Here is a 14474-nt window from a genome sequence, read left to right as displayed (position 1 = left end):
TTCACCAATTAGCTGGGCTGGAGCAATTCAGCTATGAAGAGAAACTAGATAGGCTGGGGTTTTTTTCCTTATAGTGGAGAAGGCTGAGGGGAGGAGGAATCTGATTGAGGTGTACAAAGTTCTGAGGGCACAGACAGGGTAGATAACGAGAAACCTTTTCCCTTAATCAGACAGTTAATAAGCAGAGAACACAGTTTTAAGAGAAGGAGCAGGAGGTTTAGACAAGATTTGAGGAAAAATGTTTTTCACCCAGAGGGTTGTGGGTATCTGGAACTCACAGTCTAAAAGAGTTAGAGAGGCAGTGACCCAAAAGACATTTAAGAAATATTTAGATGTATGCTTGAAACGCCAAAGCGTACAAGGCCATGTGCTGGAAAACAGGATTAAAATAGATGGATGTATGATGAGTTGCATTGACATGATGGACCAAAAGGCCTCTTTCTGTACTGTAAAACCACTATGACTGTATGACACTGGTGAAGATCAAATGGTTAACTGCTGGGTTCATCTTGAAGTGCAACATCATTGAACCATTCTGAAGCATCTTAAAGAATACTCCGTGAAGATCATGCAAAACTGGCATGACTACTTTATACAGTTAAGTACACAAAGAAAGGTTGTATTTACACTTCACAAGACACTTGTACAATGAAAACAAGTGTCGCATTGTACAGCACTTTGTTATGAATCTGACACACAATTAGCATCATAGGGTCATACAGCATGGAAACAGATCCTTTAGTCCAACTCGTCCATGTCGACGAAATTTCCCAAAATAAATTAGTCCTAATTGCCTGCGTTTGACCCATGTCCCTCTAAACCTTACCGATTCATGTACTTATCCAAATGTCTTTTAAATGTTGTAATAGTAATAGCATCCATCACTTCCTCTGGAAGTTCATTCCACACACCAACCACTGTGTGAAAACAGTGCCCTTCAAGTCCTTTTTAAATCTTTCTCCTCTCATCTTAAAAATATGCCCCCTAGTTATGAAATGCCCCACCCTAGGGAAGAGACCTTTGCTATTCACCTTATCTATGCCCCTCATGATTTTAAAAACCTCTATTACTCACCCTTCAACCTCCCACATTCCAGTGAAAAAAGTCCCAGCCTATCCAGCCTCTCTTTATAACTCAGACCCTCCAGTTCCAGCAACATTCTGGTAAATCTTTTCTGAACCCTCTCCAATTTAATAATATCCTTCCAATAGTAGGGTGACCAGAACTGTACACAGTACCCCAAAAATACATCACTAATGTCTTGTACAACCTCAACATAATGTCCCAACTCTTATACTCAATGGTCTGAGCAATGAAGGCAAGTGTGCTAAACACCTTCGTAACCATTCTGTCTCTGATGCAACTTTCAAATAACTACGTAACTGAACCCCTAGATCTCTCTGTTCAACAACCCTACCCAGGGCCCTACCAATAACTGTATAAGTCCTGCCCTTGTTTGTTTTACCAAAATGCAATACCTCACATTTATCCAAATTAAACTCCATTTGCCACTCCTCAGCCCATTGACCCAGTTGAACAAGGTCCCTTTGTAATCTTAAATAACCTTCTCCACTTTCGACTATACTACTAATTTTGGTGTCATCCACAAACTTTCTAACCATGCCTCCTAAATTCTCATCCAAATCATTTATATAAATGACAAAACTGGACCCAGCACCAATCCCTGTGGAACACTGCTGGTCACTGGCCTCCAGTCCGAAAAGCAATTAACTATCTGACATGCACAGGTGCTGGGCATATTTTTCTCTTTCTAAACTTTGCTTGATAACCTGCAGAATGCTGAATTTTGTAACAGTAACGTGCCGTTCAGCCTATAGAACTTGTTCCAACATTCAGCTAAATCTAAATTACATTTAGATAAATGTGAGGTATTGCATTTTGGTAAAACAAACAAGGGCAGGTCTTGTACAATTAAAAGTAGGGCCTTGGGTAGCTTTGTAGAATAGAGAGACCTAGGGATTCTGGTGCATAAGTCTTTGAAGTTTGTGTCACATGTAGACAAGGTGGTTAAGAAGGCGTTTTGCACATTTGCCTTCATTGCTCAGACCTTTGAGTATAGGAGTTGGAACGTTATGTTGAGGAAGTACAGGGTGTTAGTAATGCATCTTCTGCAGTACTGTGTCCAGTTCTGGTCTCCCTGTCAAAGGACGGATATTATTAAGCTGGAGAGGGTTTAAAAGGTTTATAAGATCATGAGGGGTTTAGATAAGGTGAATGGCAGGTGTTGTTTCCCTAGGGTGGGGGATTTCAAGACTATGGCATATATTTTTGAGGCGAGAGGAGAAAGATTTTAAAAAGACATAAGGGACAACATTTTTACACAGACAGTGGTTCATGTGTGGATTGAACAATCTGTCCCAGACCACCCATGTTGGTATGACGGTCAAGAAAGCCTCCTGAGGAAGTAGAGGCCAAGGAAATCCAGCATGTCCATAAGGACCCTCACCGAGTTTTACAGATGCACCACAGAAAGCATTCTATCTGGGTGCATTAATGCTTGGCATGGCAACTACTCTGCCCACTGTAAGAAATTACAGCGAGTTGTGAACACAGCCCATGCCATCAAGCAAGCCAACTTCCATCCATTGACTTCATCAATACTTGTCATTGCCACGGAAAGGTAGCCAACATCATCAAAGACCCCTCCCACCCCGGTTATAATCTCTTCCAACCTCTTCCGTCAGGCAGAAAATACAAAAGCTTATATACACATACCAACAGGTTCAAGAACAGCTTCTTCCCTGTTGTTACAGAGTTATAGAGCTGTACAGCATGGAAACCCCCAACCCTTCAGTCCAACTCGTCCGTGCCAACCAGATATCCTAAATGAACCTAGTCTCATTTGCCAGCACTTGGCCCAGATTACTCTAAACCCTACCTATTGATATACCCATCCAGACACCTTTACATGTTGTAATTGTACCAGCCTCCACCACTTCCTCTGCCAGCTCAGTACATGCAGGGTATCCAACCGACAATCTTCAAAACCTCAGCAATCTGACTTTTGAAGCCCAGGCACCTCAGTCTTTATTGAACTCATTTGTATTTGCTGATTTTCCTGTAGCTGGGAAGTTCAGAAAGGGATATTTTAGAGCTTATGATTTGTCGATCCACAATCAGAACATTGATGCCTGATCAGCAAATTGAGGTATCAGCAAACTAAAGCAAGCACTGGTTTACGTACGGTCTTTGATGTGTCACAGTCAAGTATGCACTATGTAACCTAGAGAAACATGGCACCCCGGATAGACCTTGTTCAGTGGTTGGTGGTTAATAATGTTTGAATGATTGCACGCAGGATTATTTCCTAAAAACATTTAATGTTTAAAATATTACTTGGATAGAAATAATGTGCAATAGCATGGGGAGAAAGCTGGAAATTACCTATTGCCAATGATGCTCATTTAAAGAGCCTGTTTAAACACAATGGGCTGAATGGCCTCTTGCCGTGCCATAACACTTTTGTGATTCTGAGATTCAGAATAATAAGTGATAACATTGTTTGGGACTGATGTCTACTGGTAGAACAGCCAGTCAGTATAGCTTCAATCCTGTTCACATTAACTTTATTGGCCATATTTTACAAAGGCAACCGAATCTTCAAAATACATACGATTATTAATGGATGTAAAAGATTGTAAGGCTGTATTTGAAGAAAAGTAGTGGGCCATTCCAATCTCCTGGCCACAACTTGCGCTTCAACACCAATGAAACATGGCAATCAATGGTGCACTAAATGTGCCAGCCAGTTGTTATATTTACACTTGTCCAGAGACTTTTATGGGCTTTTGCATGGCAGGTTGCTGTCACTCAGCTTTCCAAAAATTGCACTGTCCTCTAGGGAAAATCTCAGAACTATGTGAACAGGGCAAGCAAATGTTTCTCTCCTTAATCAACCAGACAGACAAATTGTCAATGAGAAGTGCCAAGTCCGAATAATTAACTATGAGAATTTGTAATTCAATGTGAAATCAAGTGCAAAAAAAAAGATTGAAATAAGAGAAATAAAATAAGTAGAAAGATAAAACCTTTTAAATTTAACTTTTACTAAGTCTCTAACAATAATTAAAATCTGAAGGTAGAGACTCCTCATAAGTATTTTGTTCTTACCTTAGTACTATTGGAATTCAGCATTGTAGATGCAATACCCAATTGTTCTAGGACCATTAGTTGATCTTCCATCAACGAGATTAAGGGACAGATTACCAGAGTGAATCCTAATCAAAAAAATGAGCAATTAATTCCAATGCAACAGCCTTCTTCCACCTTCAACATTTTGTAAAAGTCCACATTTCATGAATTCTGGTCAACTTAAATATTTTAGTTACATATCTTTGTTATATATGGGCCTTAGCGCTATTTTATAAATGGTGCATTCATAAAAAGAAATTGCTTTTCAGAGCAAGAGGTGGTATGTCTTATATAATTGTATACATAAAGGACAAAAATCACTACTGTCACAGTGACTTATCATTATACTTTTGAAATTAGCTTAACTTTCTTCATGCTGCAGGCTTAGCTGTGAAACATTTGGGAGCCTCCTGAGGACATAAAAGGGGCCACATAAATCTGAGTATTTTCCTTATAACATTCCCAAGCCAATTTCTCTGAAATCAGCAGCAGTTATCATTTTAACACAATCATTTTGAACCAGGATAAAGCAAAAGAAAAAAATAGATTTAAAAAATTCACATGACAAAGCTCTCAAAATGTTTCTTCAAAGCTCAAGGAATAGAGAAGAGTATAACTGAAAATGTTATTAATGAATTTGGAGCTACATAAAATATTGAATTACTGGGGGAAAAAAATGACATCAGCAGTTTGCAGTACATACCACTGGAACAGGCAGCTGGCAGCTCATAGCACAAGCTCTTCCCACCACCTGTCGGCATTATCAGAAAGATATCCTTCCCTGACATCGTAACATTGATGGCCTGAAGCTGCAATGGTCGAAAGGTTTGCAGTTTAAATACGCTCTTCAAAGTCTCATCCACCTTCTGTGACCATGAAAAATCTGGTCAGGAGTAAAAGATAAATCATACTGGTTAGCTACATATGCCAAACAAAAACAAACCACTGAACACTAAGTAATCTATCAATGTTAATCTCTTAATAATAAACACCCTTTTCAGGAATTAGATAACTGCAATATTTAAGTTTCTAAATTTCATAAAACTTTCAACCTAGACAATAACCTGATCCTTTGCACGGTGATCTGTATAGGTAATTAATGTTTTTGAATGTGTGTAGAACATTTTTTTCTGTTATTTACTGTAAAACAACTTGTCCAAGTTAATAGTGTTCCAAGTTTAACTTAGATGTTTGAGATTTCAAGTCCTCATACAGATCTCCACATGGACCAAAATGGTGCTTCACTGAAGTATAATATCTGTTGGAGATGCCATCTTTCAGAAGAGTCACAGAACCAAGAAATCACCAAAAGGTTAAAACTTCCTTTTAACTATGCAAAAGAAGGGTGGGGTAGGTCTTCCAATGTTCCACTCAACATTCTTCCCTCAAGTATCGCTACCAAAAACAGCTCATCTGGTGACTCATTTGCTCTTTGTGGGATCTTGCTGCACACACAGCAGCTGCTACATTTTGCGAAATAGTTATAAATTTCAACAATAATGCAGGACAACAAGGTAATCCAATATATCAGAGGGTAAGATTACGTATTATATATTAAATCATTCTATTTGCATCATTCATATTGATCAATATACCAACAACTGAAATTGGCCATATCTATTCAGCAATTCCTGACACATCAAGTGATTTCTAACTTGTATAAAGCATTCTAGCAGCAAAGTAGTAGAATGTTTATTTTGTTGAATGAGGTGATTTTTGTTTTGAAACCATCATTCCAATATGTAGCTTCACAGTGGGAACATCCATTAGGACTATTCTCACCTGTGTATCTTCATGGGAACTTCTAACTATTATTTTAATAGAACAAAAAATTATGCCATGCTCGTTTGGTTGACCTCATTGGAGCTCCCAACATGTATGGTTATTAAGTGCAGGAGCTCTAATCTTTACTCAATAACAAAAGATGGAAGTGGAAGAAACAAACCTAATACCACAACGCTGGTATTTCTGAGACATGTTCATGCTGTGCAATGTTCACATAAAACTGTAATTCACCATGCTAACTTTTGGCTTTCACACAAATGCAACCTCAATGTCCTAATTATTACAGAGCTCTCAGCTGTCACAGTCACTGCACAGCAGAGGTGAAAAAGTTGCCTCAACACAACTAACGTGCTCAAAATGAAACCCAGCTTCAGCAAGAAACATTAGAACTTTACAGTTTGAAAAGATTCAAGTTACCATAAGGAGCATATAGCAACACAAGGTCTTTCTTTAAACCTCTATCGCTCCCACAGCAAACCTAAACAGGGCAAAAAAATCATAGCAGCATCCAACTCAGAGTAGCTATAGATGTACTGCACATTTTTGCATGTGGGGTTCAGGCCAGAGTGCAAGGGCTTCACTGAAATGTAAAAGGTGGCAGCTGATCACTGAAATTCAGAGCCTCAAACGGATTTAACATTTAGTGACACGTCTGACACCAGGAACTGGACTTGCCAGCAAAACCTGGTGCAGTGCAGGTGCAGGACCAGGACAGCACCAAGAGTTAAGCATATATGATATTGGTTTTCTTTAAAAAGTTTTCCTTTCCTTGTGGATGAAAGTGGGGAGAAGGGCTGAACGGCTTAATAGAAGACATCTCCTTGGCTCATTTACAGCAGGCAATTTCTGCTCCTGTCCGCTACTTTTACTATGATGACAGGCAAATTTAGGAGAGGCAGTCCAGGGAAATTATAGCGTAGCTCACGGATTAAAAGAGAGGAAATGTCTAGTCATGAGTTTCGAGATCATAGTGTGAAGAGTGTGAAAAGAGGCCAAATGCTGGCAAATGGGACTAGATTAATTTAGGATATCTGGTCGGCATGGACGAGTTGGACTGAAGCGTCTGTTTTCCATGTTGTACAATTATATGACTCTCCATCAAGGTGTTGGGGTTAGGCTTGATGGAGCAGCTGGTAATTTCCTACTCTCCAAATTCTTGGGGTTTGTATGCCATGTCTAAGTTTCTAACTCCCCTCCTCATTATTCTTGTGCCTTCCTGAGAATACATCCACTTTGTTTCTAATGATTGGTAAATCTGTAACAATCTTTCAAGAAACCAAACATTTCGTAGTCTTGAATTCATTCCTCAGATCACCACATCTTAACTATTCCTAAGCCTAAATATTCAAACCTTTCTTTACAATGAAACACATTCAGCATTCAGTTCTCGAACCAACTTTACAGAGATTGCTTAAAATGGGCTAACATTTGCAACTGAGGTGATCTCAAAACAAGCTGAATATTTGGAGAATCAATACCACTCCCTCCTCAGAAGATTGTGGGTTCAAGTGCCATGTCTAAGGGTCAATTATATAATATAATCTGGCACACTACTTCAGTACTTCCAGGTGCTTTTTGATGAGACATTAAACACACACAATCTGCTCACTCAGATGAACAGAAAAGATCATGTGTCATTATTCAAAGATGTTATAGTCAATATTTAGACTTCAAACAATTACATTTAACAAGTTGCTCAATAATTACATAGGCTTGCACAGGATGTATGGCACAGAAAGAAATCATCAAGCCCAATCAGGCCATTCCAATATTTATGGTCCATTACAGCCTCCTCCCATCTTAACCTGTTGTTGTCAACCTCTATTCCTATCTCCCTCATATGCTTGTCTAGATTCCCCTCAAAAACATCTATACTATTCACTTTCACCATTCCCTGTGGTAGTGAGCTCCACGCTCTTTGGGTGAAGCAGTTTCTTCCAAATTCCCTACTGGATTTCTTGGTCACCTCTCTATATGGAGTCATGCTCCACTTATGCTGCTCCCCACAAGAGAAAACATTCTCTCTGCACCTGCTCTATCAAGACCTTGTATATCTTTAAAAATCTATATTACGTCACCCCTCAGCGATCTAATGTTTAAGAGCAGAGAGACCTGGCCTGTCAATTCTTTTCTGATCGTTATACCCATGCATTTCTAGCATCTTCAGAAACTCCTCTAATGTCTCTGTACTCACTTTTATAGTATGCTAATCAGAACTGCATGCAATATCCAGCGTGCTATACCCCTTGTCTCATTGCTGTTTGGGGGAGTTTGCTTTGTGCAGATGGATTGCAGCATTTGATGCATTACAACAGCAACTGCATTAAAATATAATTTATTGGCTGTGAAATGGCTCGGGATGTCCTCGGAGCTTGAAAAGCGCCGTATAAAGTGTTTACCTCTTTACTTAAAATTCTTTAACCAGAAGTGGATCTGATTTGATTTCACTGACCTTTCTTGTTCCAGTCCTCCGCAGATACAGCAGGTGCTGTGCTTGATCCGGCCCCGCAATTCGCCGAAAAAGACTCTATCTTCGTCTTTAGTGCCCGCTCCTTTGCAACCAGCATCTGCTGTCTCTCCAGAAGTTCCTGAATCTGGACCTCCAAGGCTTGAATCTCACTGGCAACTGATGCCAACTGCTCCTCCAGATCTATGCAAGATGCAATTTTTAATCAAAATGCTGATGTTATTTGGCCAATATCATTGAAACCAAATGCAAGTCTGACAAGTATTTACATAAATTTGAAAAGAGATATAAATAAATAAGATTTAAGTGGATATTATTGATGCAGTTTTAAATTTGGACAAATAATTTTACAGTGATGTATTGTACATACACAAATTTAAAAAGACACAGAAAACAGCCTCAGGTCAATCTGAGGTTGAGCTAAACACCTAACTCACAAGCCTGCAAATCTTCCAGGTCTTTGCTTTAAGGAGAAATCTTAGGGACACAGACCAGTATGGACCAGGATTGTTGTAGTTTCCTTGAGGCGTCTCCATACAGCCTAGAATTATAAGAGCAGGTCTGCAGTGTTCCTATCCTTCCCAGCAGCTGGTTAACAAGACAAACGGGCACCTAAGTAGCTGATCATGGTGGGTTACCTCCCAAATATTGGGGAATAATCATATCAAGATCAAAAGCAAAGTGGTTTCCTTCTTTCCCTACAAAACAAGTAAACCAGGAACAAGTTGATTTTGGAGCCAACGCTGCAAAGCTGTCAGCCAGGCCTGTAGCTCCACTCTCTATTTTGCTCCTTTTAGTCAGCTTAGGGTACTGTAAGGGGACAGGCCAGAGGTAAAACCATGCAGGGTAATATGCCTAATGCACCAAATTCAGCAATGACTTAGTCTGGACAGCTGCAACAGGTTTCAAGTGCACTTAGAGTTAAGGATGGGTTTGAAGGTCAGCCGCTAGGATTTGGACTACCAACCTGTATGTATAATCTGTAAATAGACTCCTCTCATCCCCTTCCTTTAAAATAAATTAATTCACTGTCAAATAGCTTTGTGCAATTCCAAAATAAATAGTGATCCAGATAATCCACAAGATTAATATACCCACAAAAATTATTTTGCCAAAACACAATCCTCCCGTAATGATATTACCCACTGTGTGACCAAATATACTTGGACATCTTTACAACTGCTCCAATATTTCAAAGTCAATCAAGTTACATCACTTCAAACGAAGTCGGTTCACTCACAATTTTGACTTTTTGTTTTAAGGTGGACTCTGCCTGAGGCAGAAGAAAGAGTTTTAAAACTGGACTCTTACAGACTGAGATCTGGAACATCCTCTCCTCTGCTTCTACTGCTTGAAAAACTCAAAAAGACCTCCTCCTTCTGATGGCACAACCACTATCAAAGATTCAAAGTCATAAAGCTTCATTTCATGGCTCCAGGTATTGTGATTTATGGCAGCCACATAGTGATTCATGGCATGACTGAAACCTAGCAATTTCCTGTCAGAGGCTAGGTATCCAGTGGATGATAATCCTATGCCTTCAAACCTATAATATCTTTGAATACACCTTGTTCTGACAGATTACAATCCCTTCCCTGCACTGGGTCTAAATTGGAAATTTCAGCAACCTTACAGTCCCAATATTAAGGTTCAACTGATGGGATTAGAGAATAGGGCACGGCCTTACTTCCAACTCTGCACCACTGCTTCGCAAAATAACAGCACTGTGAGCACAGGTTCTATGAATAAGCCCTTTAGTTTGATCAGTCTCAACTGTCTGCATGTCAACTCCTCTCCATTAAAAATAAACCTACGCTGGCATGTTCTACCGTCAAACCGACCTGGGTAGAAACATTATGCTGGTGCTCTTCAGAATAAAATTCAACACTGAAGCAGCTGAATTCAGCCCTAGAATATAGGACATGAACACCAAGCATCAACACCGTGAACGGCAAAAACTTCACCAGGTTTAGACCAAACCCAAAATTTTAGTGAAACTGTCACAGGACAACACTCACCTGAAACTGCCTCCATTCTTGCAAAAGTGACTCCTGAATTACTGGTACACCTTAAAAACCTATAAGAAAATATGCAACCAAGTGAATTCCTAGGGCATAAATACTCAGCAATTGTAAGAAACTCAGAGTTTCCATGGATCCATATTAAAGACTTCACCTTAAGTTTCTGTAAGGTTTTCATCTCAAACATTACCTATTAAACTGGTCTTAAATGCACTGTGACTGCCTAGCTTCCTAATGATCAAATACGTACAGGTAACATAAAAACCTAAAGAACTGCGGATGCTGTAAATCAGAAACAAAAACAAGTTGCTGGAAAAGCTCAGCAGGTCCGGCAGCATCTGTGAAGAAGAAAACAGTTAACGTTTCGGGTCCGGTGACCCTTCCTCAGAACATATACAGGCAGCATGTTGTTGAGCAGACGAACGAAGGTTACTAACTGCAGCCCGAGAGTTGTAAGCACACAACCCCATATAATTCCATTTTATTTGCAGTGCCACTTCCTTTGCCTGCCCGATTTTCGAGTCTTGCACCAGACAGTTCAGCATTCCTTGTTGCTGCAAAAAACCTCAATTGCCCTTATCTGTTAGTAATTGCAGGCAGAGATTGAGGCAAATTAGTAGCAACTTCAATTTACACTTCATATAATGATGCAATCTGTCCTGCCACATCCACAATGGTGTGGGGATGGAGGTGGAGAGGAAGGGGTTAACTAGCAGAAATAACCGATCAAAACCAGAGACAAAAACACAACTTGGAGCTTGGTATATATTTCAATTTGGTCGCTTTTAGGATTCTGTACTTAACAAGTAGGACACAAGAATTAATTCTGCAATTACAAACATTTTTGAATTGTTGTCATTACCCTCAAATGAATCTTAGCCATTGTTCATTTATTATTCAGCCATAAAAGGCCAGTGCTTATAACAGTTAACAGCTTTGCTGCAGAATGAGTCAACCTTCCCAGAGAATCCAGTCAACAGGAAACTTCTTTAGGAATTTTCAGTTCATGAATGTTTACATTGGTCCAGCTTTAAGCTAAATTTAGATAGACTGTGTTCACAGCTCAAGATACTCAATAAATTATATCAGCTTAGGAAGTGTTAGCAGAAGAAAGGCTAAGGACTATTTAGCCTCCTATAACCACATGGTGCAATGAGGAGTTGTTTTTAAAATTAAGCATAGCAATCAACTGATTCATAACAAATTCAGACAAGATGCGAGGAGAACCCTAGTGGTGGAAAGTTTTAGAAATCAGTGATTCATAGTCACCTGTTCCACCAACACATACATACAAGCAGCAGAAATAGGCTGTTCAGCTGGTTGAGTATCCTCTGTCATTCAACTACGTCATATTGGATTTGACTGTAACCTTAAATCCATGGTCCGGCCTACTCCGATAACATTTCACCCTCATGCTTGACACAAATCTATCCACTTCTGCCTTAAATATATTCCTCTTTTAATTTAAAAGAAGGTAGTACCTTGGTTTCACAATTGGAGTACTTGAGCCAGTAAAAGTCCAGCAGCACTCAAATAAAACAGACAAGCGCTGGAGAAAACCAGCAGGTCTGGCAGCATCTGTTCAGGGAGAGACAAAGTTAATGTGGAGTCCAATATGATTTCTTACAAATAATAAGTGCTTGTAACTCTCCTAACAACTTCATAAGATGCATCAGTATAAGAAGTATAGAGATTTACTGCATTTTTACAGCCTCATCTTACTTTCCAATTCTTGGTCTGTTGCCTTATAGGTTACAGTGCTTCAAGTGGAAACCAAGTGGTTATCAACATACTGGGGGTCACCAGTGATCAGAAACTCAACTTAACTAGCTGTATAAATACAGTGGTTACAGGAGCAGGTCACAGGCTAGGAATTCTGTGGCATGTAATTCATTTCCTATCTTCCCAATGCATGTCCACCATTTACCAGGCCTAAGTCAGGAGTATGACTGAATACGTTCCACTTGTCCAGACAAGTATAGCTCCAACAACACTTAAGGAACTTGACATCATCCAGGTCAATGCCAATTATTTGGCACCCCATCCAGAAACTTCAACATTTACTCTTTTCTCAGTAGCAGCAGTGTGTACCTATTTACAAGATATATTGCAGTAACTCATCAAGGCTCCATAGATAGCAACTTCCAAACCTGTAACCTCTACGACTTAGAAGGATAAAGGCTGTAGATACATGGGAAGACCACCACCTGCAAGTTCCCCTCCAAGCCAACAATCTCTCCCTCAATGTCAGCAAAATGGAGGAGCTGGTCATCGACTTCAGGAAGTGGAGTGGAGGACATGCCCCTGTCTGCATCAGTGGTGCTGAGATGGAGATAGTCGAGAGCTTCCAATTCCTAGGAGTAAATATCACCAACAATCTATCCTGGAACATTCACGTCAACACTGCAGTCACGAAAGCACACCAATGCATCTACTTCCTCAGAGGCTAAGGAAATTCCACATGTCTACAATGACTCCTGCCAATTTTTACAGATGAACCATAGAAAGCATCCTATTTCCACAAGAAATTACAGAGAGTTGTGAACACAGCCCAGTCTATCACGAAAACCAGCCTTCCTTGCACTGACTCTGTCTACACTTCCCACTACCTTGGGAAAGCAGCCAACGTCATCAAAGATCCTCTCCGCCCCACCCCCCACCACAGTTATACTCGCTTCCATCCCTTTCCATCAGGCAGAAAAGATACAAAAGTTTGAAAACATGTATCAACAGATTAAAGAACAGCCTCTTCCCCACTGTTTTCAACTTATGAATGGACCTCTCGTGTTAGAGTTGATCTTTCTATGCACCTTCTCTGTAGCTGTGACACTATATTCTACATTCTGTTCTATTACCCTGATGTACTTATATAAGGTATGATTGGTTCGGTTAGCATGCAAAACAATACTTTTCACTGTATATCCAGACATGTGACAATAACAAATCAAGTCAAATCAAATCAAAAGCCATGCACCATCCTGACTTGGAAACAAAATTGCAGTTCCTCCATGTCACCGAGTAAAAATGCTGGAACATCTTTTCTAAGAACACTGTAGGTGTCCCTACAACACATGGATTGTAACAGCTCAAGGAGGCAGCTCACAACCACCTTCTCAAGTCCAATTAGAGATGGCCAATAAGTTATGACCTAACCAGTGATAGAACATAGAACACAGAACAGTCGAGCACAGGCCCTTCAGCCCACGATGTTGTGCCAAACGTTTACACTAAACCTAAGGTCTATCTAACCTCCACCCCTACCTTATACTGTCATCCATGTGCCTATCTAATAGTCGCTTAAATGCCTCTAATGAGGCCGACTCCACTACCCTCTCCAGCAATGCATTCCACGCCCCTTTCACTCTCTGAGTAAAGAACCTACCTCTGACGTCTCCTCTATATCTACCTCCACTCACTTTAAAACTATGCCCCCTCATAATAGCTACCTCCACCCGAGGAAAAAGTCTCTGGCTGTCCACTCCATCCATACCTCTGATCATTTTGTACACCTCTATCAAGTCACCTCTCATCCTTTGTTGTTCTAAAGAGAAAAGCCCGAGCTCTCTCAACCTTTCCTCGTAAGACCTTCCCTCCATTCCAGGCAACATCCTGGTAAATCTTCTCTGCACCTTTTCCAACACTTCCACATCTTTCGTGTAATGAGGCGACCAGAACTGTATGCAAGACTCCAGATGTGGCCGAACCAGGGTTTTGTATAGCTGGAGCATAACTTCACTGCTCTTGAACTCAATCCCTCTATTAATGAAAGCTAACACACCGTATGCCTTCTTAACAACACTATCCACCTGGGTGGCAACTTCCAGGGAACTGTGGACATGAACCCCTAGATCCCTCTGCTCCTCCACACTGCCAAGAATCTTTCCGTTAACCCTGTATTCTGCTTTCAAGTTTGTCCTTCCAAAATGAATCACCTCACACTTTTCAGGGTTAAACTCCATCTGCCACTTCTCAGCCCAGCTCTGCATCCTATCAATGTCCCTTTGTAACCTAGAACAGCCCTCCGCACTACCCATGACTCAACCCACCTT

At 40.3% G+C, this 14474-nt stretch overlaps 2 protein-coding genes across 4 annotated transcripts in view; one reads left to right on the top strand and one right to left on the bottom strand.

Moving 5' to 3' along the window:
- The window catches only part of pyroxd1 (pyridine nucleotide-disulphide oxidoreductase domain 1), a 71078-nt gene extending 62591 nt beyond the window's left edge, over positions 1-8487 (top strand). Inside the window, exon 14 of the transcript XR_007264464.1 lies at positions 8404-8487. The gene's annotated coding sequence lies outside the window, so the exon portion shown is untranslated. The remainder of the gene's footprint in view (positions 1-8403) is intronic.
- Positions 1-14474, bottom strand: part of recql (RecQ helicase-like) — a 43792-nt gene that overhangs the window by 26612 nt on the left and 2706 nt on the right. For 2 of the 3 annotated variants that reach the window (XM_048610207.1, XM_048610205.1), the window contains 5 exons: positions 11907-12003; positions 10423-10481; positions 8390-8587; positions 4856-5035; positions 4132-4238 (listed from right to left, as the gene is read on the bottom strand). In XM_048610207.1, coding sequence (XP_048466164.1) covers positions 4132-4238; positions 4856-5035; positions 8390-8587; positions 10423-10438 — 501 coding nt within the window. In that variant the 5' untranslated portion in view covers positions 10439-10481; positions 11907-12003. The remainder of the gene's footprint in view (positions 1-4131; positions 4239-4855; positions 5036-8389; positions 8588-10422; positions 10482-11906; positions 12004-14474) is intronic. The other variant, XM_048610206.1, reaches the window with a different exon arrangement.

Source organism: Rhincodon typus, chromosome 22, assembly GCF_021869965.1.
Source record: "Rhincodon typus isolate 14 chromosome 22, sRhiTyp1.1, whole genome shotgun sequence".
Lineage (NCBI taxonomy): Eukaryota > Metazoa > Chordata > Chondrichthyes > Orectolobiformes > Rhincodontidae > Rhincodon > Rhincodon typus.
Note: the sequence above shows the minus strand (reverse complement) of the source record. Positions and strands in the feature narration are given on the sequence as shown.